The sequence below is a fragment of the Phyllostomus discolor genome, chromosome 5, assembly GCF_004126475.2.
Source record: "Phyllostomus discolor isolate MPI-MPIP mPhyDis1 chromosome 5, mPhyDis1.pri.v3, whole genome shotgun sequence".
Taxonomy (NCBI): domain Eukaryota; kingdom Metazoa; phylum Chordata; class Mammalia; order Chiroptera; family Phyllostomidae; genus Phyllostomus; species Phyllostomus discolor.
The window spans coordinates 126,933,952-126,958,575 of record NC_040907.2 but is presented as its reverse complement, the minus strand read 5'-3'; the positions used below and the strand labels follow the sequence as shown (position 1 = coordinate 126,958,575).

Sequence of the window (24,624 nt, the reverse complement as noted above, 5' to 3'; positions counted from 1 at the left end):
GTGTTTTTCCACCTACATCCTGCTGAGGAGCCTTGGGACAATCCTCAACAACAGTCTGGCTTGGACAGCTGAGTCATTCTTCCTGACCATCAGCTCCAAAGATGGGCTTTGCCCCAGAATGTCTGTTCACATCCTGTGTCCTCACGGGAGGAAGGGGCGACAGGCCCGGGAGCAGTAAGAGCTCCAACAGATGATTCTCCTGATTGTCCTTGACCTCTGCCCCTCTAGGTGAATCTCTGAATTTTGTTTTTCAGTTTATGTACATCCTTGGGATTTGCCTCATAATCGAGCTCACTGGCGGCGTGGTGGCCTTGATCTTCCGGAACCAGGTGGGCCCGTGGTGCATTTATCAGCCCTGACTATGCTGAGCACACAGTGTGTGTGTGCCCTGGGCTATAAAACTGGGCGTGTGCAGAGAGCAGGGTATACAATTCTTCGTGGAGCAATTGTTTTGCTGGGGAGATGGGCTCTGGAAAAGGAAACCAGGGAACAAGAAAACAGGACAGGGTGGTGGGACAGTGCCTGGGGATCAGACGGGGAGGCTGATAATGGGATGATGGAAAGGAGCCTTCCAGGCAAGGCTCAGAGCGGGCAGAGGTCTGGGCAGGGGGAACCACTGAGGCAGAAAGGAAGTTGGCAGGTGTGTGGACCAGTGTGGACACCACCTGGCTGAAGGGCGTGAGTGTTGGGGAGGGATGGAAGGTGGAGTTGGAGTGCTGGCAAGTGCAGATAACCTGGGTTCTCAGGGCCCGTGGTCTAGGACCTGGGAATTGTCTCTGATGGCAATGGGAAGCTGTTGCAGAATTATACGGGGAAGTGATGTGATCTGATTTACATTTTACTCACTGCGAGGCGGCGTGTGGGGAGACCAGGGATTTGGAGTATGTTTTGGAGGCAGTGTCAGTAGGACTTTCCTGTGCTGGGACATAAGGCCGAGGGCAAGAGGAAGGCTGGAGGCCCTTGTGGTGTCAAACCCGCTGCAAGGGTTTGCAGAACCAGGGCCCCTGTGAGCTGGAAGGGTTCCCAGGCCTCCCGGCCTCCCAGTCCTTCCATGGCAGGCCAGGTAGCCTCATACTGCTGTGTGACCTCGGGCAAACACTTAATGTATTGCAAGCCCCCAGGTTCCTGGCTCGTGGAGTTTGGGGCGAGGACTTGATGAGGGAATGCATGTGAAGAACCTGGCATGGTCCTGGCCCCTACTGGACCCTCAATACATGTTCATGCTTTTGTCCCGAAGCCTGAAGAAGAGAAGGGACTTGCCCAACTCCCCACAGGAAACTAGTGGCTGAGCAGGGCTGCCTGCCAGCTCAGAGATCTGCCATTTCTCCCATAAATTCCTTTGTCTTCCTCCGGCTTTGACAATGGAGGCAGGGCTGGAGGAGCAGGGCCTGTTTATGGGAGCTTAGCTCGCTCTGTCCACTCCCCTGCCTCTACCCCTCACTGCCCAGACCGCTTGGTTCCTGGCATCCCCCGGGCATCACCGTTGGGTGGGTGCATCAGGGCTGAGGCCAGACTATTGTCAGAAGTTGAGCCCAAGGCAGCAGTCGCCTTCCCAGACCCAGCTTCCCAGGCACCGGGTTGTGCAGACTCTTTAAACGAGCCAGTGACTGACTCTTGCCAAACTCTTCATGGGTGCAGCCGGTATTCTGGCCCAGATGGGAACAGGGAACAACCTGTTCTGCCTGGGTCTCCGATGTGTGGGCCTTAAGCATAGGTCTGTCTGCACCCCTGGAGTCCAGGTCTTCCTGTTTCATGAGGCCCAGGAGAGGGGAGAGGAGATTCTCATTACATCAATGAAGTCAGTAAGGCACAGAGAGGTTAGGGAACCCTCCCAAGAGCACACAGCAAGTCAGAGGCAGCTCAGTCTCTTTTTTAGTCCTTTTTTTTGTCCATTTCTCCCACCCCCCAGCATTACTGGGGTACAATTGACAAGTAAAATGCTAATATATTTAAACTCTACATTTGATGATTTTATATATGTATACTTGTGAAATGATTACCAGTCAGTTAGCACACCCATCACCTCACATAGTTAACTTTTTTGTGTGTGAGAATGCTTAAAGTCGACCCTCTCAGCAAATCCTATGTCTGTAACACAGTGTCTATAACACAGTATTGTTAACTCCAGTCACCATGCCGTACGCCAGGGCCTCAGGACTCATTCATCTCGTAACTGAATGTTTCTACCTGAGTGGGGAGCTTTGACCAATAGCGCCCCATTTCTACCAGCCCCTGCCCCGCCAATCACTTCTCTACTCTGTGGTTCCACCGGTTCGACTTCCTTCTCTTTCTTCACTTTCTCCATCTTCATCTTCATCTTCATCTTCTTCTCCTCCCCTCCCCGTCCTCCTCCTGCTTCCCCTTCCTCATCTCTTCTCCCTTTCCTTCTTATTCTTCTTCTCACATACAAGTGATACCATACTACTTGTCTTTGCTTGGCTTATTTCAATCAGTATAATGTCCTCCAGATTCATCCATGTTTTCAGGTATGGCAGGATTTCCTTCTTTTTTGTGGCTGAATATACTATATTATGCTATGGTATGTTATGATATATGCTATATATCATACACAATCCAATGTAAACCCTGTATTTTTCTTTTTCATGTTCATCTGTTGACGACACCGAGGTTGTTTCCATGTCTTGGCTGCTGGGACAGTGCTGCAGTGAGCACGGGAGTTGTCTCCGTGGCAGATAGCTCTTTCGGACAGGGAGTTCATTGCCTTTGGCCATATACCCAGGAGTGGGTAGTTTTTGAGGAAACTTTGCACTGTTTCCGTAATGCTTACACCAATTTACATTCCCACCAACAGAGTACAATGGTTCCCTTTTCTCCTCACCAGCATTTGTTCTCTCTTGTCTTTTTCCGAATAGACATTCATGTGAAATGACAGCTTGTTGTGGTTTTGATGTGCGTTTTCCTGATGATTAGTGATGTTCAACATCTTTCCATGTACCCGTTGCCCATTTGTGTGTCTTCTTTGGAAAAGCATCTATTCAAGTCTCCTGCCAATTGTTTAATCAGATTTTTCTCTTGCTGTTGAATTCTAAGGCTTTTAAAAAATGTATATTGGATATTAACCCCTTATCAGATATATGATTTGTAAATATTTTCTCCTATTCTGTAGGTTGCCTTTTTAATTTTTTTGATCATTTCCTTTGCTGTGTAAAAACCTTTTAGTTTGATGTGGTCTCACTTGTTTATTTTCACTTTTGTTATCTGTGCTTTTGGTGTTAGATCAAAAACATCATTACCAAGACCAAGGTCAAGAAACTTACTCCCTAGGTTTTCTTGCAGAGGTTTTATGATTCCAGGTCTGAGGTTTAAGTCTGTTACCCATTTTGAGTTGATTTTTGCGTATGGTGTAAGATAAGGGTCTAGTTTCATTCTTTTGCATATGGATACACTTTTCTCAACACCAGTTATTGAAAAGACGATTTTTTCCCTGTTGTGTATCCTTGGTGTCTTTGTTGAAAATTAGTTGACTATATAGGTGTAGGTTTGTTTCTAGGTTCTCTATCATGTTGCATTGATTTATGCGTCTGGTTTTATAACAATATATTCTGTTTTGATAAATATAGCTTTGTAATATAGTTGGAAGCCAGGAAGTGTGATGCCTCCAGCTTCCCTTTTCTTACTCAACATTGCTACAGCTATTTGGGGTATGTTGTGGTTCTATACAAATTTTAGGATTTTTTTTCTATTTCTGTGGAAAATGCCATTGGAATTTATAGGGATCGCATTGAATCTGTAGGTCACTTAAAAATATTGTTTCTTTCAATCCATGAACAAGAGATATCTTTCCAATTATGTGTATTGTCCTCAATTTCTTCCAGTGTTTTAGAGTTTTCAGTCTACAAGTCTTTCATGTCCTTGTTTAAATTTATCCCTAAGTATTTTATTGTTTTGATGCAATTTTTAGCTAAAATGTTATTGTTTTCTTTTTTTAAAAAGATTTTATTTATTTTTAGAGAGAGGGGAAGGGAGGGAGAAAGAGAGGGAGAGAAACATCAACGTGTGGTTGCCTTTCATGTGCTCTAGGGCTGCAACCCAGGCATGTGCCCTGACTGGGAATTGAACCAGCAACCCTTTGATTTACAGGCTGACACTTAATCCACTGAGCCACACCAGCCAGGCCTATTCTTGTTTTCTTAATTTCTGTTTTTGGATAGTTCATTGTTAGTTTATAGAAATGCATTTGATTTTTGTATGTTGTATTTTTGTATTCTACAACTTTACTGAATTTGTCTATTAGTTCTAACACCTTTTTTTTTTTTTTTGCTGGAGTCTTGAAGATTTTCTATATATGACATCATGTCATCTGCAAACAGACAATTTACTTCTTTCTTTCTAATTTGGATGCTTTTGTTTCTCTTATTGCCTAATTTTCTTGCTTTGGCTACGACTTCCAGTACTGTGTTGAATAGAAGTGGTGAGAGTGGGCATTGTGTCTCTTGCTGATCTTGGAGGAAAAGATTTTAGCTTTTCACTTTTGAGTATGATGTTAACTGTGGACTTGCCATACACAGCCTTTATTATATTGAGGTACATTCTCTCCATACCTAAATTGTTGAGAGTTTTTATCTGGAAAGAATGTTGAATTTTGTTAAATGCTTTTTCTACATTTGTTGAGAGGATAATCTGATTTTTATCTTTCATTCTGTTAATGTGGTATCATATCATGTTGACCGATTCGCAGATGTTGGAGTGTCCTTGCATCCTAAGGGTAAATCCCACTTAATCACGGTGCATGGTTCTTTCATGTTGTTGGCTTTGGTTTGCTCATATATTGCTGAGGGTTTTTGCATCTGTGTTCTTCAGGGGTATTAGCCTGTGATTTTTTCTCCTGTGGTGTCCTTATTGGTTTTGGTATCAGTGTAATGCTGACCTCATAAATGAGTTTGGAAGTGTTCCCTTCTCTTCTTCTCTGTTCCCTTCTCAATATTCGGGAAAAATTTGAGAAGGATTGATATTAATTAATTCTTCAGATGCTTGATAGGGTTTGCTAGTGAAGCTGTCTTGTCCTGGACTTTTCTTTATTGGGAGACTTTTAATTCCCAGTTCAAGTTCTTCACTCATTATTGGTCTGTTTGGATTTTCTGTTTCTTCATGATTCAGTCTTGGTTGGTTGTATGTTTCTAGCACTTTATCCATTTCTTCTAGGTTATCCAGTTTGTCGGTATATAAGTGTTCATAATGGTCTCTCATGACCCTTTTTATTTCTGTGATATCAGCTGTAACATTTTTTTTTTGTAACACCTCTTTCATTTCTGATTTTACTTATTTGAATCTCTTTTTTCAGAGTTTAGCTAAAGGTTTGTCAATTTTGTTGATCTCTTTCAAAAAACCAACTCTGAATAATTTTATGGATCCTTTTTATTGTCTTTCTAGTCTCTATTTCATTTATTTCCACTCTGATCTTTGTTATTTTCTTCCTTTTACTAACTTTGGCTTACTTTATTTTTCTGGTTCTTCAAGGTATAAAGTTAGATTGCTTATCTGAGATCTTCTTTCCTTAATGTAGAAAGAATCACTATAAATATTATTACTATGTACTTCCTTCTTAGAACTGTTTTAAGTTTTGGTATGCTGTGTTTCCATTTGCTTTTGTCTCCAGATATTTTTTTATTTCCCTTTTGATATTTTTTTTTGGGGGGGCAAGAAAATTTTTTAATTTTTAAAGTAATTTAAAAAATTATTATTATTTTTTTTTAAGATCTTTTTAATTTATTTTTAGGGAGAGAAGGAGGGGGGAGAGAGAGAGAGAGAGAATGAGAGAGAGAGAAACATCAATGTGCAGTTGCTGGGGGTTATGGCCTGCAACCCAGGAATGTACCCTGGCTGGGAATCGAACCTGGGACACTTTGGTTCCCAGCCCACGCTCAATCCACTGAGCTACGCCAGCCAGGAGTAATTTAAAAAATTATTTTAAAACCAGTTGGTCTCTCCTAATTTCTGAAAGTGTCTCTCTAAAAGTCAGTCTCCCAAACCCGTGTTAGATTCTCTTCGACAAAATCTTGACCCTCGTCTCGATCTGCATTCCTGGGAGACGTAGGTTGGAAGTCATCTGTACTCGAAGTGAAGATAATAAAAGCGTTAACATGGTAGGAGATTCGGCACCGTGGTCCGTTTTGACTCCTTATTTGCCCCGTTGGTTGTCTTCTCAATCTGGTCTTGCTACGTGCTCCTCCCTTTTCCACTTCTCGGACCGTCTGCTCTGAGCGGGCAGAGCCAGGGCATTGGTGTGTGTTTGGCCGTGTTGGGGGGAGAGTTGTTTGTTCCATCTGCCCATTGGGATGCTTTTCTGGGCAGCCAGCAGGGCCCCCGGCCGGCCTCCGGCTTTCCAGAGATTGCGGGTGAGTGCTTTCCTGGCTGCCGCCCAGGTCCAGGCCATGGTCCGTGGCATCATGGTTTTAATAAATAATCCCCTAAGTGAACAGTAGTCTGGTTTCCAGCGCGCTTTCACAAAGGCAGTTTTATTTGCCATTTTCTGGTGCCATATAGGCCGCAGGGGCTGTGACGCCGCTCCTCCTCAGTGAGGGAGCCAAGCCAAGGAGGGTCCTACAGGGGCCGTTTAGTCCTCACACAGGGGGGTGCTGTGGAACTGGGGCCGGGGGTGTGAGTTACCAGTTATCCCCGACCCCGAGGGAACCACGGGGTGCAGTGTGTTCCTTCCCCTTGATGGGCTGGCCCCTCCCGGGGCCCTGCCAGGGGAGGGTCTCCGTGGGTCACCCAGGGAGGACCCTCTCCATCCTGGGTCTCAGCTGTGCAGGGCTCCTGGTGGGCTCTGCTATCACATCCCTGTGGTACGTATTCCAAACAATTGAAAAGTGAGATACAAAACAGTAAGCACAGCAAGATTTCCACAATAAAAAAATAGTCCTGAAAACTCTGGCAGGAAATAGAAGTATGAGCATACAAACTCTTATTTCCTCTAAGAGATGGGACTAAGGGGATTGTTATTTTCTCATGTTTTTTCCCTAGCTTCCAAGGTTTCTTTTTCTTTTGTCATAATCAAGGGGAAAATATCATGTAAGGAAAAACAATGTTCCTTCCCACTGTAATGCAGTGTGATTCTATGAAACAGGATGAGATGAGCCAGTGGTGAGGCCAGGGAAGGACAGGCCGGTTGCTGACGGTGGCGGGAAGGGGCAGGGTGAGGAGGAGAAAAAGGTGAGGAGCAGTCTAGGTCAGCTGCCGGGGCGAGGTGACTTCCCGGTTCCGTTTTTTTCTTACCAAGAGGAGAAGACAGGTTTCTCTGAGCCACACTGTAACAAATCCAGGCCTGCAGGTTAGCTATTAACTCTGAGAATCCACTCATGGTGACAAATGAGGGCAGATTGTTAAGCTAATGACTCACATTAAGTTCTCAGGAAGACACATAGACCATGACCCCAGGATGCAAAAGATAAACAGGCTCCCAAGGGCGAGGCAGAAACTCTCCAACCACCCTTGACCCAGACGAGGTTTCTAGTGTCAGTTATGACTTGACGGTCAAACTGAAGTGGCCCCTCTGCTTGTGCGGGGCCCACGGCCATGCATGGGGGGAGCAGGTGGCCCTGGGGCCTGGGCATCAGAAGCAGGAGTGCAGCATCTTGACCTCAGCTGGGGGAGGAGAGCTGGGTGACCTCCCCGACTGGTCTGTCTCGCCCCTCTTGACCTGCCATCACCCCAGCTTGTTCTGGGTGTGTTAAGGACGCTGGTGGAGGGCTGCTCCTACCTGTGTGTTCCCAGTCGGGCAGAGCTGAGCAGGGGCACCCAGAGGGTGCTGGGCTATACCCCGTATATCTGTGCCCCAATCCCAGGCCTCCACCCCCTACCACCAGGGTATGGGGAGGAGAGGCCTCTTTCCTGGCTTGATCCAAGGGTGCCGTGCTCATACCCAGAGGCCAGGGAAATGGCGGGCAGTGCACAGCCTGTGGGATTTCTTTATGGCATTGGCACTGGCTGGCTCTGGGCCTGACATTGAGGTCAATGGCAGGGAGAAAGGAGAGAGCACCGTGATCCACTTAGCTGAACACCTGAACATGTATATCCTTCTACCTAGAGCCAAGGAGAGAAAGTTCTGCACTGACCCAATCAGACTCCCACAGCTGGTGCGCCCCATAGTGGATAGCTGTTTGGGGGTGAGAACTGGAGCCCCAAATACATGGAAAACTTAGACATAACCTCCCCCACCATGGGGATTAAATCTGTGACCTCAGCCAGATCTGAGGATGGAAATGGCAAATATTCCAAAGAACCTTGCAGCTTTCCTCTCCTTTTTCTTCTTGCTTCGTGGGTTCTCTTTGGCCATTGGTGGTCAGAGTGGGCCTGTCTCAGGGCTGGAGCAGAGGCTGGGGCCTGGGGGCAAGAAGACGAGTCCTCACCTTCTAGGGGAACTGAGGGAGGCCCAGAGATGCTGGCTTCATGTCACGGGAACCAGGTTGGCACTGGCTCCAGCTGGGCTGCCAGCAGCCCGGCCTCCCTAGCCTTGGATCTTAGAAGCTGATATGGAACCCGGCCACCTCCAGGAAGGCAGGAAACTAGGACACCTCCATCCCCAGAGGCCTGGGGGAGGCTCCAGCTGCTGCCCCTTCCCTTCCTCCCTCCTCTGCCTGCTCCTCCAGCCTCCTATCCTGGGGGAGTAGCTGCCACATGCCCCTCACCCCTTTCAATTTCTCATTTATTTAAAAACACTCTAAGCATCTCTGCTGAGAGGGGCGATGCGGAGGCTTTGGATATCTTTAAAAGTAGATTTAAAAGAAAGGACTAGACAGCTTGAATCTGGTTGGTGGCTTAAACAATGTGCTCTGAAAACCCCATGTCCTTTGATGTTTGCTTACTCTTCACTTAATTTAGCCTGGGCCACGAGGCCTCAAGGCCAGGCCAGCCTTCAGTGAAAGGTGGTTTTCTAGTCCTTGTTGGAGCTGCCCCTGCCGGTGGGACCTGGTTTAGAGCAGGGTGGGGGTGGCACTGGGTGTGTGTGTGTCCTCCGGGAGCAGCAGAGGAAGCCAGAGTTCTTTCTTCCCTGCCGTGCTCTGCAAGGCGTATCCTCTGAGTGGCTGCCCCAGCCCCTCGGGACATAGCTGGACCCGGCAGAACTCTTCACGGTTACTGATGAACTGTGCAGCTCTCTGGCCTCACTGTAATTTCTGTCCCATCCCCCAACCCCATCACAACATAGGGACCACCTAAATGCCCTACACACCTCCTGGTACACACACACACACACACACACACACACACACGGTGCCCAAGGCAGTGCACACATGAAAGAGCCAGCATGACACAGGGAGGTCCCTGATGGGAATGGGGCAGCTGCCACCCAGGAGGCCTGGGACCATCTGTGTTTCCTGCCCATTTCGGGAGGCCTCCAGTGGGGCCTTTCTGCCCCGCAGGGCCCCAGCTTGGTTTACCAGATGGAAGTCCCGATTTTCACAGAGGCCTCTTTCGGAGCCAGCAGCTTTGGAAAGTGCTCAGAGACTGAGCAGGTTTGAGGAGAGAGCACAGGGCTGCTCACCAAAGAGGGAGGGACAGCCTTTCCCCATCAGGCCTGTGGGCATCCCCTCCGCTGACCCTGCCCCGGCCTGCTACCCTCAGGCCCCCACCTCCATCTCCGGCACATGACCCAGTGGAGAGCTGGGGAGGTGGCCAGTGGGCTGGGGCAGGTGCAGAAGTATGTGGTGGACCAGGACTGTGTCTGCAGTGCCTTGAGAGTAGAAGGAAACCAGCTAACAGCCTGAGGCATGTAGCCTTAGACAAGTCCCTGACCTTGACATTGCCCTCTTGTGCCTCTGCTCAGCCCAGGGCCCCTGCAGGGTGCTGTTCAATGCTGTGAGCTCATCCCCTGCCCCACCATGGGTGGCAGACTGGCCCCACCCTGGTGTCCTGTTTCTTAGACACCCCAACCATGTCTCAGCTGGCTGGTCTGTCCCTTCTTCACCCAGAGGACCAGGCACCCACCGTTGGAAAAACCCAGGCTGTGCGGACAGCAAGCAGCTGTTCCAGCCAGCCCCTGCACTCAGACAGAAGCAGGGCTGCGGGCTTCTGAGTGCAGAGGCTCTCGTGTGGGAGAGGGCCGGGCCCAGGCCTCCTGAGGCAGCCGTCCAGTCCTCCCCAGCTCCCAGGTCTGCTCCGGGGCGGCTGTGTGTTGTCAGCACAGGGTTTTCCTTCTGGCCCCCGAGAGGCTTTCCCAAGCCAGTCCCTTTGTTACCTTGGCTTTGAGCAGTGTGTCGGAGGATTGGCTGCTGTGTGCTTTGTGCTTCCCTCTCTGATACTGGAGATGGTTGGGGAGGTGGCCCCAAACTGAACCTTGGGTTCTTATCTTGGCTTTTTAAAGTCTATCAGGCTGGGAGTTTGACATCTTGATTCCAGCGTCGATCTGCCAGTGACCAGCAGCTGATTGGACAAGTCACGTAGCTTCTCTGGGCTATAGGGTGTGCATGAGGGGTCCAGGGCCAGACCGAGGGTTGCCTCCCCGTTTTTCAGGGAAGAAAATGGAGGTGCCGACATTAAATGACGTGCCTGAGGCCTGGGTGGCTGCGTGGACTGTTCTTGATCAGAAAGCTTGACAGCCCCTCTCAGCCGGGTCTTCGATCCTTAGAGCTGGAACGTGTCTTAAAGATAGGCCTGCAGGGTCAGTTCACAGGTGGGAAACTGAGGCCCAGAGAGGGGAAGAGCTGGGACCGGGCCAACAGTGGCAGGACCGGTCCCGGAACCCAGGACCATGTTGTCCTCATGTCCCCGCAGGCGCCTCCCCCACGGTCATCCGGCCCCAGAGCCGAGAATGCCCGCTTTGTGCCAGCACAGCCTCTGCTGACACGAGGGCCTCCCTGCTCTGAAAGCCCGATTGTCACTGTGAGCAGGGAGCTGGGCTGCCCGAATTCCCGTCCCGCCCCTTCCCGCTCTGGGGCCTTTTGTGAAGCCCTTTGTGCTCCAGGGTCTCAGCACAAAGGCCCGACGACTGCTGGTCCAGAAGGCCTGGCGCGACAGGGAGAGGGCAGCGTGCCAGCACTCTACCCGGTGGGGACTGTCGTCAGAGCTAGGAGGTGGCCCTTGCCCTGGGGCCGGGGCCGGGGCCGGAGTGTGGCGGCGAAGAGAAGAGGCCCATTGGGGAAGTCAGGAGACCTGATTGCCAGTCCTGGATGCGCCCCTAGCCCACCTACTCTGTGAGGTTGGGAGAATCAGGCCCCGTCTCTGGCCTCAGTTTCCTTATCTGCAGCATGAGAGGTTGGATGGTAGAGAAGAACCAAGGGGAGGCCTAGAGGGCAAAGAGCAGGTTCAGCCAGGCCTGTCTTTGGGCAGTTGAAAGAACGCCAGGCCAGGAGCCAGGGCAGCCGAGTGCCCCTGCACGGCTGCTTGGACCTGTGCACCGCCAGGCAGGGCCCCACCCTCTCGGGGCCTGGGTTGCTTAATCTGTAAAGGAAAACGGGTGAATCACTCCTGCTGAGACATCGCAGACGGGCTCGGGCATCAGATGGGCATTAGGGACGTGTGGGCAGGGTGTATTCAGGGTGGGAATGGAGGGGGTGCTCCATGTGGGCAGGGGTTACCTGGCCACTCGGGCACTCTGCTCCAATCGGAACTTCTCGGAAACCTTGGCTTGGACTCGGGGGCATGTGTGGTTCTCTTCTTTCCTGATTTCTCTGTCCAAACAGACCATTGACTTTCTGAACAACAACATTCGAAGAGGGATCAAGAACTACTACGATGACCTGGACTTCAAGAACATCATGGATTTTGTTCAGAAGGAGGTGAGCCGGGCTCTGTGGGTTGGAGACGTGCCTCCCCTGCCCTCTGCCCCCCGCCGGGGACTCTGCTCCAGAGGCTGAGAGTGAGGGGTTACGTGTCTCACACATTCCCAGAGTAAGGCCACGTCGGGAGGCCAGGGTGGGCCGTGGACAGCCACCGAGGATGGGGCTTGACTTTCTCAACCAGCCATCCCACGTGCCTGGTCCAGAGTGTCCTTGCTCTACCTGTCCCTTTCCAGTTACACGCACCCTCTCCCTAAAGCAAAAAGAGCAAGGTTAGGTGCAGCCACAAACCACCCACAGGGTCCCAGGGTCTCCCTCTCCAATGGACAGTGACCCTCCTTCCTTGAGATGGGAGTGACCTCTAAGCCACCCAGTTCAAAAGTCCCTTCTGCCAAGTCCCTTCAGTGGGGGAGCTCACTCCCTGCCAAGTCAAGGGACAGCCCAGTGCCACCAGAGCTCTTCCCTGAGTCTGTTCCCTTGCATTGGGGACGGAGCAAGACTTCTTTCCCCTGAGGACCACCCAAGTCTGTCCTGGTGGTAACAGCAGCTGCAGGCCAGCCGCTGTCCTGCTTGGCTTCCCGGTCTCATTCAGTCCCCATCCTCAGGTTCCTCATCTGTGCCAGGGGCATACTGATGGTCCCTTCCTCTTGGTGTCACTGTGACAGTCCCTTGACTTAATCAGTGCTCAGAACAGCGCCAGGCGTGTGGTAAGACGTCAGTCAGTACATGTCAGCTGTGGTGATCATCCTCCTCATGTTGTCCTAGGTGAGGACGAGTAGAGCCTGAGGGCTGGCAGCACCTCCCGGGACATGACCTTGGGGGCTTCATCGCCCATGATAGCCTGATCCCCCGTGATAGCCATCAGTGGGGACCAACATCTCACTGCACCCAGGGCCACCCGTGGTGGCCACTCCCTTGGCTCAGGGCTTGACTGCAGTCACAACAGGTGCAGCCTCCGGGTGGCCCTTCTCTGCCAGGGATGTGCCTGCCAGCTCTGGCTGTTGGGTGGAGCAAGATGTTTTTACTGGAAGCAGCCCTCAGCTGGCTTGGGGATTTTGTTTCTTCTGGAGTGGGCTGGAGAGGGTGACTTGCCCTCTTTGGGCACTGCTTGGGGCCAGGCCCTGTGCGGGGCGCATCGTGCACTGCCTCTCTTTGTAATCCTCAGCTCAGCTGTGCACAGCTGGGATTCCTCATCCTGCTTCACAGAGGAGGATGTGAGGCTCAGAGAGGCCGATCAACTTGCCTGGAGTCACACAGCTGGGAGTGGTGGTGTGAGGATTTGAACACTGGTCTGGCTGGTTGCAAAGCAAATGCCCTTTGCGCTGTGCCACAGAGAGGCACTTTCAGTTCCTAAAACCTAATATTCATACGGACCCTGGGGGGACAGTAAAAGGTATCTGGTTTATGTTTCCACCAGGACCTCCAACTGCGTCACTTCCCTAGTTAAACCCTCCAGCGACTTCCCATCACTCAGAACACAACCCCAGCTCCCTGCTGTCCTGCTCACAGGCTTTGTGCGTCTGGCCCATGTGGCCCCCTCAGCCTCACCCCTCCCACCCCCCCTGCTGCACTCCGCACATGTTCACCTCTGTGCCTGCTGCTGAAATACAACTCATTTCTGTGCAGGATCTTTGCACGTGTGGCCTTTTTCCTATTGTTCATGTGTCAGAGTCAATGTCATCATTTCCTCACAGGCCATTCCTAACCTCCTAACCTAAAGTGGCCCTCCCTTTCCCCTGTGTTTTCACATTCCTGCACACAGCACTACCTCACTGGCCTTTTCATGTCCTGCTTACGCTCAGCCTCCCCCCACTGGCTGTATCCCACGTGGGCAGGGGCCGCAGTGCTCTGCTCACCCTGTCTCTCCAGTGCCCAGAACAGGGCCTGGCCGCCCTGCACCCCAGTAGAATACCGACTCTCCCCAGTACTGGCACCACAGTGAGAGCAGATGCAAGGAGGAGCTAACCAAGGGGGAGATGACCAGTCTCATTGTTGCTCAGTCCTGAGCCCAGGGCAGGATGGGAGGACTGTGTGCCCCTTTGCTAAGGGCAGGGCAGGCAGCGCCGGGCCAGTGAGGAGCAGGTCAGTGTGGTGCAGGGGCCACAGGGTTGTCATGGCTGCCATAGGGTCCTAGTGTTTGGGGCCTTAAAGGCCAATTTTTCTGGCCTGAGACCTGCACTGGGACATGACGATGGCATCCATTTGTCAAGAAAGGACTTTGCTATCCAGTGTTTAGTCATCACCCTGATGATCCATGAAGAGGCTTCTCAGCCTTCGCTTGCATGCCTTTCCAGTGACGGGGAGCTCGCTACCTCCTGGGCAGCTATGCTGCCTATGGAGTGCCTTGACCTGACAACCTCCAGCCTCAGGTTCACCCTGTAGCTCCCAGTGCCAGGGTGGGCCACATCATAAATTGGATTGTCTCTTGCCGGGACCCCCTCCTGCTGTCTGCCCGCAGCCTCGGTGGTGACAGCAGCTTTCTCTGCTTGCTTCCTCTCTCAGTTTAAGTGCTGTGGTGGGGAAGACTACCAAGATTGGAGCAAAAACCAGTATCATGACTGCAACGCCCCCGGACCCCTGGCCTGCGGGGTGCCCTACACCTGCTGCATCAGAAACACGGTATTCCCTATTCCTGGGGCCACCCCAGCTGGTCAAATACCTTTCTTGTCTTTCAGGATGGGGGGTGGGGAGGGGTGGGCAGCAGGTGGTGGTCACTGTCCAGGCTTCCTGGGCCTTAAGGGCTACTGAAAGGGGTGCACCTGGGGGTGGAACTTCCCTTTATTAGAAGCAGTAGTTCACCTCTTCTGAGCGCTCACCGTGTGCAGGCCTCTCCAGGTTCCTCGGTGGTCCTGACTCATTTAGTCCTTTCAGCTGCCCTGTGAGGCAGGTACTGTTATTTACCCATTGTACAGATGAGGAAACTGAGGGACTCAGAGGCTGGGTGCCTTGCCCAAGGTCAGGAGGGCTGGGATGAGAGGCAGGCAGCCACCACCAGAGCTGTGCTCTGACTACTGGACAAGCCAGACCAGGAGCGGGAGAGGGTTCTGGGCCAGGGCGGCCTAGCAGGGGTGGCCGGCTCTGCAGCCTTGGCCGGAGGGCCAGAGCGGGCCTGTGCGTCGGGCGTCTCCAGGGCTTGAGGGCCTGGTGATCATCAGTAACAAGGAACTTGGAAGGGGATCCAATGATGTAAATGCCAGGAGGGTCCTGTCAACTCTCGCACCCGCTTAGCTCCTTGGGAGGCTGCCCTGTGCAGTCACTGAGTGAGAGAGGCTTCGTCAGTCCTCTGTGTTTGACTGATGTGCCCACAAACTGCCTGGTTTCTGGGCTGGAACAGGCAGAGAGCTTTGCACTTACTCATCACACTCCAGACAGTCATGGAAAATTTCTCTCCTGACGTCTCCAGCCTTCTGTGCCCACTGCTGGATTCTGTAAACTGAGCAGCTGCTGGTGGGGGTGGGGCCCTCGCCCACGAGTCAGGGAGCCGGTGACAAATGCAAGAGCCCTGAGAGAGGCCAGCCCAGGAGGGGAGGCTTGTTCGGAAATTTTAGCTGCCATTTTAGGGCGGCCCTCTGGGCAGTGGGGGTGCTGGGGAGGAGCCCGGGGTTTTCAGAGAGGCCTGGGGGAGGCGATCCTGGACTTCCTCACCCAGGGCAGTGGCACCCGAATGTCCATGCTGAGATGTGGATGCCCAACTTGTATTCATTCATTCACTCACTCACTCATTCATTCAACAAGTATTTATTGAGGACCTACTATTTGCCAGATGTGGTTCCAGGTTCCAGGGGTGCAGCAAGCACACGCAGACCTCTCTGCCCGCATGGAGCTGATATCCTCATGGGGAAAACTGACAAAATAAATAGGCAAAGGAGGATGTTAGGAGATGATAAATGGTAAGGATAAAAATAAAGCAGGGACATGGAGGATTGCAATTTTACATTGAGATGGTGGGTTCTCCAAAACACTCTGAAGGAAGTGAGGGAGTAAGACATGTGTATCTGGGGGAGGGGCCTTCCTGGCAGAGGGGCCAGCAACTGTGAAGGCACCAAGGGGGAATTGCCTAGTGTGTTTGAGAAACAGCATAGAGGCAGTGTGGCTGCAGCAGAGCGAGGGTGGTAGCAGATGAAGCCAGAGACATTATGGGTGCCCTGAAGGCTACGATCAGAACTTAGACGTTCCCGTGAGTGACAGGGCATAAAGGGCTTCCGTGGCTGTGCGGCAGATATGATTTGGGCTTTTCCAGGATCACCGTGGCTGCTGAGCGGGCTGAGGTGGATGCGGGGCGTCTGGTTAAGGGCTGGCGCAGCAGCCCACGTGTCGCAAACCAGGCAGGCTGGGAAGCAGAGTCTGGGATTCAGGTTAGTGAGCAGGAGGCTTAGTAGGAGGTGCTCCCAGGACCAATATCTGTAAGGGACTCGACAGAAGCAGAGCTGGGATGAGGGAGAAGTTGAGCGATGATGCAGCCTCGGTAGGAACCTCAGTGGCATCTTCGTGGACAATCCCTCAGAGCTGCCCCATACTGGGACAAAGGGGCCAAGCCTGTGCACCCCACCTTGACCAGGCATTGGATGAGTACACTGTCCCACCTGCGAGGGGACTCACTGGTTTCTGTTCAGCAGAGGAACAGAACCGATAGGATGCATGGGTCTCTACATGTGCGTGTGTTTGTATAAAGAGATTATTGTGAGGGATCGGCTCACAGACCTATGGAGGCAGGCAAGTCCCAAGGACTGAAGGGTATACCAGCAAGCCGGAGACCCAGCAAGCTGTTGCTTCGGTCCGAGTCTGAGGCTGAAGGCCTGAGGTCCAGGGGAGCTGATGGTTCGGTGCCTCCCGAGGGCTGGCCGGCTGGAGACCCGGGAGAGCTGGTGTTTCAGTTCGGATCTGAAGACAGTCTGCTGGGAAGAACTCTCCATTACATGGAAGAAGGGCAGCCTTTTTGCTCTCTTTGGGCCTTTGATTGGATGAGGCCCGCTCATATTAGGGAGGGCCATCTGCTTTCCTCAGTCTACTGATTTAACTGTTCGTCTCATTGAAAAACACCCTTGCAGAAACACCCAGAATGTTTGGCTAAGTATCTGGGTACCTCAAAGCTTGGTCAGGTTGACACATCGAATTAACCACACATGACAATCGCTGCAGGGGGCTGACAGCTAAGGGCTGCCGCCACAGCAGCTACAGGGGCCCAGGCGGCTCCTCACAGCACCCACCATGCCAGGTGGGAGAAGGCAAAGGCTCAGGGCCAGGTGGCCATCTCAGGGATGGCACGACATGGTTGGATTCTGGCTGTGGTTAGCATGTAAGCCACCAGGATTTGCTGACAGATCGGGGGTGGGAGGTAGGTGAAAGAGGAGATTGAGGAGAACACCCAGAGTTTGGCCTGAACGATGAGAATGGTGGGGGCCACCATTGCTCGAGGAGGAGGGCTGCGTGGACAGAGGTCAGGGGCATCAGGAGCTCCACGTGGACATGTGGGGTTGGAGAGCTGGTGCGACAGGCTGGCAGGGGCAGCAAAGAGGTCGTTAGAGATGAGTCTGGAGCCTGGGGGAGGGGTGAAGGCTGGGAGTGTAAACACGCATGCCACCTGCAGAGAAAGGGAATCTGAAGCTGGCCTCTCAATGGGACCCCCCCCCCCCCCGACCCCGTAGGGAGGTGACGGGCACCGGGCTATGTTATCTCTGGTCCCATGTGACAAAACTGGTTCTCCCTGTGTCTCCCACACCAGGGTGGTTTTCTCTAAGTGTGAAAGAGGGTGCTTCCTTCCTTGATAGAATAGATTCTATTTGTGTGTGAATCTACTTATTTTATACTATCTTATTCAGCCAAGGAAATATAGAGAATAAAACACTAAACTAAAAAAAAATCAGAATCATGGAAAATATATTCCAAAATAGGGGGCAACATATGATGGAGAAAATGTAAACTACTGATCCATAGGCCTAAGGGCTTATGGAATCACTGGAAAGGAGCCTTGTGTTTGGTGGCTTAGAGCTTCCTGGCAGCCAAAGGGAAAAAGGCAGATGTGGTCTGTTACGTCACCGATGTTTCACACAAGCAAACGTACCAGTTCTCCAGGGAAAGTCGCTTTCCCCCTAGGTCTCAGCTTTAAAAGAAATGTCTCATCCTGGGCTTCCTACAGGGGATTTGGGTAGGGCTTGACCCTCCCCTGAGTAAGAAGATTCTTCCTGCCTGCCTCCAGACTAGAACGGAAGCATTGGTTCCTGCTGGAGCCTGCTAACCTTCGGACAGGAGCTGCACCATCAGCTGTCCTGGTCCTCTGTAGAGGATTTGGAGCAACAGAGCTGTGTGTTGGCTTCTAAAGTTCCTGTAAAGTTGTTACACTGGGAATGCCCCTCAAGACCCGTGGGTGTAAAGGGCAGCTTTGTCTGACATTAAGTGGCCTCAGACTGCTGTGCCTGTGTGTCCAGCTTTTATTGATGCTCACGCCCTTTTTGTTGGCTACCCTTTGGGGGCCTGTCCCTGATGCTCCTTCTCCCCCTTTTTAGCTGCCCAGACCCCTGATGAGCCAGCTTGCTAGTCCTGGGTTAGGGTGAGAGGACGCACGTGTGAACCTCGCTGCATTGATCTTTGGCTGCTCAGGAGTCCCCGTCCTGAGGTCCTGCCGTGTGGCGCTGTGGCGGGTGGAAGCAGCCGCTGCACAGCTTGTCTCGGGACCCTGGGCTTTTGGCAGAGCCACTTCAGGACGGCGATTCTGTGGTGACGGCCAGGCAGGCTTTATGTTTGGAAAGACCACAGATGCATCGTGTCCCCTCCTCTGAGGGGAGCTCTCCTGGAGGGGGAGGCAAGTCCCCCCAGGGCCGGGGAGGGCCTGGTCTCTAAGTGTAAGGGAGGCCTCTGCCAGCTGTGTGTCCCCTCTCTGAGGGCAGGGGCTGTGGCCCCTCTGCCAGGGATGGACCCTCAGTGAGGAGGGAAGTTACTCTTGTCACCGGCTTACATACTGTATGGTTTGCTTGTCTATTATGTTCATCATCAGTTCCTCTTTTTAGCCTAGAACTGTGAAGGCAAGGTCTTTGTTTTGTTCTACATTCCAAATACCTAGAGCAGTGATTGGCACGTAACAGGTATCCAGTCACTGTTTGTTCAGTGAATGCCTGAGTGAACAAACAAGGTAGAAAGCTCCCATCATGCCCTCATGGACCCGTTCCTGGCCTGACCCTCTCCATGGGGTTATGTTCATGGCCTGGAGGGGCTGGAAATGCTAAGTGGATGCTGGGTCTGAGGGCACGCGGAGGCAGTGGAGACTGAGGGAAGTTGTTTTGCTCACACACCACGTCCTGACATTTAGACTGATCTGGGTGATGTCTGAGATCCAACCCGCTCTTTTGGAAGGAGAGTAGATGTCCTTCCTTGCCTTTGCAGAAGCTGGGATCGTAACAGAGTCACTCCAGCCAGCATTCCTGTGCTCTTCTGTGTGTGGCCCTGGGACAGGCATTTCTGTGTGTCTCTCATCTGGTGTTCAAACAGCCCCGTGAGGTGGGTTCACTGATCCCACTGCTTATGGAAGAGACCAAGGAGCCCATTCTTTCATTCATTCCTTCAACAGATACTTACTGAGTGCCTCCATGGGCCAGCCCCTCAGCAGCACGCCGAAGGCTGGTCACAGAGCTCATAAGTGACAGTGTGGGACCTGGACCAGGCAGCACGACACCGGGACCACACAGCCTCTCCTCTGCACTCCTGTGTCACTGCTGGCACCCTGCCCCCACAGCAGCTTTCACTTAGATGTGGCGGGGGGGTGGGGGGACTGGGGCATCTAGCTGTCTCTCTCACATGATAGGAGGAGGAGACCGCACAGGGCCACAGGCATGATGGGAAGTGCCCCTGCCAGTCCTGTGACTTACACGCACTGGATGATGGAATGGGGTCTAGGACCAACCTAGATTCATCAGCATCTGGAAGTTTTGGCGAACAACTGTCTTCCCAGAAAGGAACTGGGGTGACACTTCCTCTCACTGGTGGGGTGGCCATCGGCTGGGGCAGGGAAGTGTGGTCAGAGGTCCCGGCCTTGCCCTCGGATAAAGCACCACTGGTCAGGTCCCAGCTGAAGTCTGAGGTTTTTCTTCAGGAGAGCCAGCAGGGCAGGGCAGAGCCCAGCCTGGCCTCTGAGACAATGCATCACCAAGCCAGCAGAGCTGTGCCTCTGGCAGGGCGGGGAGGGGGAGCCTGGGGGGCACACTTTCCTCTGTGCTCCTAGTCTGCCGCTGGCCGCTGGTCAAGGGGTAGTTCCCACCCGAGTGCCACAGAACTAGCCCTCCCCCCTTTCCCCCCAGTGCATTTCTTGGAGGTGGGATGTTAGGATGCAGAGTTGAGGCAGACTGCCCAGGTGGGAATCTCAGCTCCAGCCACACTGGACAGTGCAACTCTGTGCCTCAGCTCCTTTGTCCATGAAACGGGGAGAATATTATTACTAGTGTCTTTGACGGTAAGCACCATGCAAGTGTCAGCTAACACACCTTTCTGTTTCAGACGAGTGTTGTCAACACCATGTGTGGCTACAGAACTATTGACAAGGAGGTAATGTCTTTGAATCTCCTCCAGAAAGGTTGCTCTTCCTTCCTATCCAGAGTGGTTGGAGGGTTTCTAGGGGTGGGCTATTGAGATTTTCCAACGTTTCTGGCTTTGAACAGTAGCCAGGGACTCCTACGCAGACAGAGGGGTGTAGAGAGCCGAGAACCCCCTAGGCTGGGAGGCTAGGGGTGTAGATGAGCCTGCTGTGGGCTCATCTGTGAGGCACGCTCGTGTGCCCAGCATGCTCGGTGCCAGCCTGCCTCTGCCCTCAGAGCCACCAGTTTGCAGATGACTCATACTGGCTGTCTGCGCCTGGGACCCAGGAGTCCCGGGGAACAGAGAACTCTATGAGGGATGCCTCCTGGGTCAGCTTCCTGTGCTACACGCCTGGACTAGGGGAGAAGCTGGCTCAGTGCTGAGAAGGGAGCTGAAAGTAGTGACTTGAGATGCCTCTGGGTAGTGGTTCTTGAGAGAGGTCCCAGACCCAGCAGCAGCCGCACCCCCTGGGAACCTGTGAGAGATGCTCCTCCTTGAGGCCTAAAAGGTGATTCTGATGCACGTTTCAGGTGGAGAGCCGTAGGCCTGCAGTGGCTCTCACGCCTTCAGACCCAATGGCCAATTTTTGTAATGAACTCTTGTTTATGTCCTCGTGATTACCTCGAAATGGAATTCAGAGATAATATAGCCTATCTACACACCTAATTTCAAAACAAGTAAGAACAATCCAGTTGAGAAATGGAAGAAGTAAAATACAACAATTTATGACCATACTTCACCACGTGAGGGCTCAGGAGCCAGACAGGTGCAGAGGAAGACCCCGGGCAGCCAGGCGCTTGCATGTGGGACAGTGCCCCCTGGAGGGCGGGGGTGTCATGTCAGCAGCTTGCACATCATGAGCCTTATTTTTGCAGTTGATGTGTTTGTTTTTTTTAATGGTGAATAACTCTCTATAAAGTTTTGAACAAAATAAAGTATAATCATTCCTTAATTTATACATAGTAGTATTTGTGAAAATTCAGTGTGTCATAAAACTACATTGAAAACACTGGTTTTTATATGTGCCTGGAATTAGGCTTTTGGTTCAGACCGTCACAAATGGGTTTTCACCCACGTGAATGCCCAGGGAACGTCTGGGAGGCAGGCAGGCAGGCAGGCAGGCAGAGAGGTTGTCAGTGAACTAGGACTGCCCTTAGCTCTGAAGTCCCTCAGTCCCCAACCCCATTCTCTGACAATCAGAAGCGTCACCACAATGTTTCCAGAGTTACAGGGAACACTGCTGCCTGTTGAGACCCAGTGGTCAGGAACCACCTTCTCATACCGCATGCGAGAACCAGGTTCAGGGAGGTCGAGGGACCTGCCCAGACCTTGCATGAGCGGCAGAGTCGGGACTGGGCTCTGCCAGGCGCGGCGCTCAGCAGGTCCTTCCTGTGCAGCGCCTCAGCGTGCAGAACGTCATCTACGTGCGGGGCTGCACCAACGCCGTGCTCATCTGGTTCATGGACAACTACGCCATCATGGCGGGCCTGCTGCTGGGTATCCTGCTCCCCCAGGTGGGCTGGTCCCCACTGTACTCAGGGGTGGTGGGCAGGCTGTGGGTTCAGATGAAGGGTGGCTGGTGGTTACAGAGTGCAGAGGAGGTACAAAGGGGCTCATCCTGGGAGGGCTGAAAGGAGAAGGAGAATGGCAGTAGCATTGCTTATAAAGCTCTTCCGAGTGCTTCACAGGCACTGTCTCCTTTGGTTCTGCAAGGTAGGTACTATTATCATACCCATCTTACAGAGAAGGCTCCTGAGGCTTGGAGAGGTTAAGTGACCTGCCCAAGGTCCTCCAGAGGGCGAGTGTTGTAGCGTGGGTGGAGACAGGAATCCCAAAAGGAGAAACCTCTGCTGAGGAGGAGCAGGGGAGGTCTCTGGAATGACCTGGGAGGGCAGCGGAGGGCCCAGGGTAGGGCCACTTGACTGGTGGGGGTGCCAGGGAGAAGTCTGTGCTCTGGGGGTTTCCCAGGTCACTGGTGCCTTGAGTTCTCATGACTGGTTGCCAGGGTATCTGGGAGCTGGGGACTGCCAAAGAGGGCTGCCCAGGTCCCCAGCAGGCTCTCATCCACTCTGCCCCTTCTTCTCAGTTCCTGGGGGTGCTGCTGACGGTCCTGTACATCACCCGGGTGGAAGACAGCATTGCGGAACACTCTGCCACCTTCACTGATGGGCTCCTGGAATCAGGTGCCAAGCCCAGCATGGAGGCGACAGGCACGGGATGCTGCATGTGCTACCCCGTTTAGGGCCTGTCCCGGGCAGCGGCTTCTGCAGGACCGTGCCAGGATAGCACTGCATCGTGGGGGCTGGACGGGATAGTGGTCCTTCTCCTCACAGTTGGCACTGACCAAAGCCCAGGCTGTGCTTGCTCTCATGGCTGGCTCAGGCCTCCCATGGCCACTGCCTCCCTGGGGGACAGAGCCTGGGGCCCCTCCCCAGCTCCGGGTTCTGTGTCCCCTCACACTGCTGGGCATGGGGAGCAAGGGTAGCCCTTCCCCAGGCCTGGGCCGCTGGGAAACAGGGAGCTCAGCGCTCAGCTCAGGGCTGCTTCATTTTTGCCAGTGTCTTCTTAGCCTCTGATGTTTATGCCCCTCTGGGGGCGGTTTTTTAGTGATTTGTAAGTGGGGTGAGAGGAGAATGGGGTGCCCTGTGGTGAAGGAGGGGAGGGTGCAGACCTCAGGTCCCCAGTCCCTCAGCCAAGCCACAGGACCCGGGGTGGGCCCACTTCTCAGCCTCCAAGTGCCTTGAGCCCTCCCCAAGGGCTGCTGCTTTGCTGATCCATTTTTTACATGATTTTGTAACATTCGTTTTGTACACAGTTAACAGAAGTGCCTGACTAATCAAGGCTGGGTTTTCCCATGCACTCTGCTCTTGCCCCTCCAAGCCAGTTTATTAATCAAACAATAAAGACTTGATTTTTTTTTTTTTTTGTCTTTCATTTGTGCCGTTTGGGTGGGGAGGGGATGAGGAAGGCCTGAATGTGGACTTGGCAGCTCCTTGTTGGTGCAGAATTAAAGGGGCCACCCTGGGGCCGAGATTTGGGATGATCTGGGACACTTTGGGACAATGAGGCCTGGGAGAATCTGCAGCTGGTGGGCGCTGCCTACTCCTGATCTGGAATGGCCTCTCCCATTCTTTGCCGTTGCCACTTAAGGAAATGGCTCTTCCCGGCTGTGCTTGTGGGCTGGGCCTGGAGCTTGTCCTTTCTGCTAGGAATTTACTTGTGGGAAACTTCAGGGGAGGAGGCAGAGGTGACTTTACAGACTGGGAAACAAAGGCCAGGTCACCTATGGCAGGAGGCTCCTCCTCCGGACAGTGGGGAAGATGGGAACTAGGAAAGTCAGGGTCCGGGAAGGAGCGGTACCCACAGATGCACCGGTAGCTTTAGAACCACAGTGACCTTCCCGCCTTCAGTAAACAGTTGTTCCCAGGGATTGGGACGGGGTGGAAGGTACAGAACGCCAAGCAAAGCTCGGTGCCGATCGCCCCCTGCTGGAGATAGCAGAACCTACACGCATCAGTCCGGCCCCACCTTCCTGCCCCAAGACTTCAATTCTAGATTTTCTAAGAGGTTCTTAGCAGCCAGGGCAATAGACATGTAACAGCAGGGGTCCCAAACCCGATTAACTTAATCTAAGGGTGTTAAGGGAACTGTCCATCACACCCCGGAGTCCAGCGGCCGGACGCTCGGTCTCCCCCGCGTGAAGTCCGGAGCTGTCTGATGTAGCGAAGGGCCGCGGAGGGACTTCCAAACGGGGAGAAGGCAACGAGAGCAGACTCGGCCGCCAGCTTACTTCGTGACTAGACTCGTACTTGTCTAAAACTCTTACAGCTGTTCATTCCTTTACTTCTCACAACTGTTTGTGGTAATCCTCATCATCTTCATTTTATGGATGGAGAAACCGAGGCGCAGAGCAGTTCAGTGACTCATCCAAGGCACATGGCTGGGGACCGGCAAAGCCGGGACCCGGACCACTGAGTCTCACGGCAGTCCGCCCCCTGCTCTGCTGGCTCCGTGGCCTCCCGTGGACACACGGTAGGAGGCGTGCAAAACCAGGGTCGGCCACAGCCACTGCCGGAGCTCCGCTTGGCCCCCACTTTGACCTCTGGACACGAGGCCTGGCCAGTCTCCACGTCAGGGCCCCCGGGCTCCGGCTCTGTGCGCAGATGGGCAGGCAGCTGCCTTTGGGGCCGCAGGGGGCCTCGGGAGACGCGGGGGCACGGAGAGGGTTCCGGGCTGCTCGGAGGCTCCGCATCCAAAGTCACTTCACCCCCAACCTGGAAACCTCGGCTACCTCGGCCTCCCTCTCTCCCCTGCCCCCGCACAGACT

General features: G+C 52.9%; 1 protein-coding gene across 3 annotated transcripts in view; it reads left to right on the top strand.

The window, feature by feature from the left end:
- Positions 1 to 23,218, top strand: part of TSPAN15 (tetraspanin 15) — a 52,775-nt gene extending 29,557 nt beyond the window's left edge. For 2 of the 3 annotated variants that reach the window (XM_036026862.1, XM_028512813.2), the window contains 6 exons: positions 255 to 329; positions 11,640 to 11,735; positions 14,238 to 14,354; positions 20,220 to 20,267; positions 21,695 to 21,811; positions 22,384 to 23,218. In XM_036026862.1, the coding sequence (XP_035882755.1) occupies positions 255 to 329; positions 11,640 to 11,735; positions 14,238 to 14,354; positions 20,220 to 20,267; positions 21,695 to 21,811; positions 22,384 to 22,539 (609 nt within the window). In that variant the 3' untranslated portion in view covers positions 22,540 to 23,218. The remainder of the gene's footprint in view (positions 1 to 254; positions 330 to 11,639; positions 11,736 to 14,237; positions 14,355 to 20,219; positions 20,268 to 21,694; positions 21,812 to 22,383) is intronic. The other variant, XM_036026863.1, reaches the window with a different exon arrangement.
- Positions 23,219 to 24,624: the final 1,406 nt, after the last annotated feature.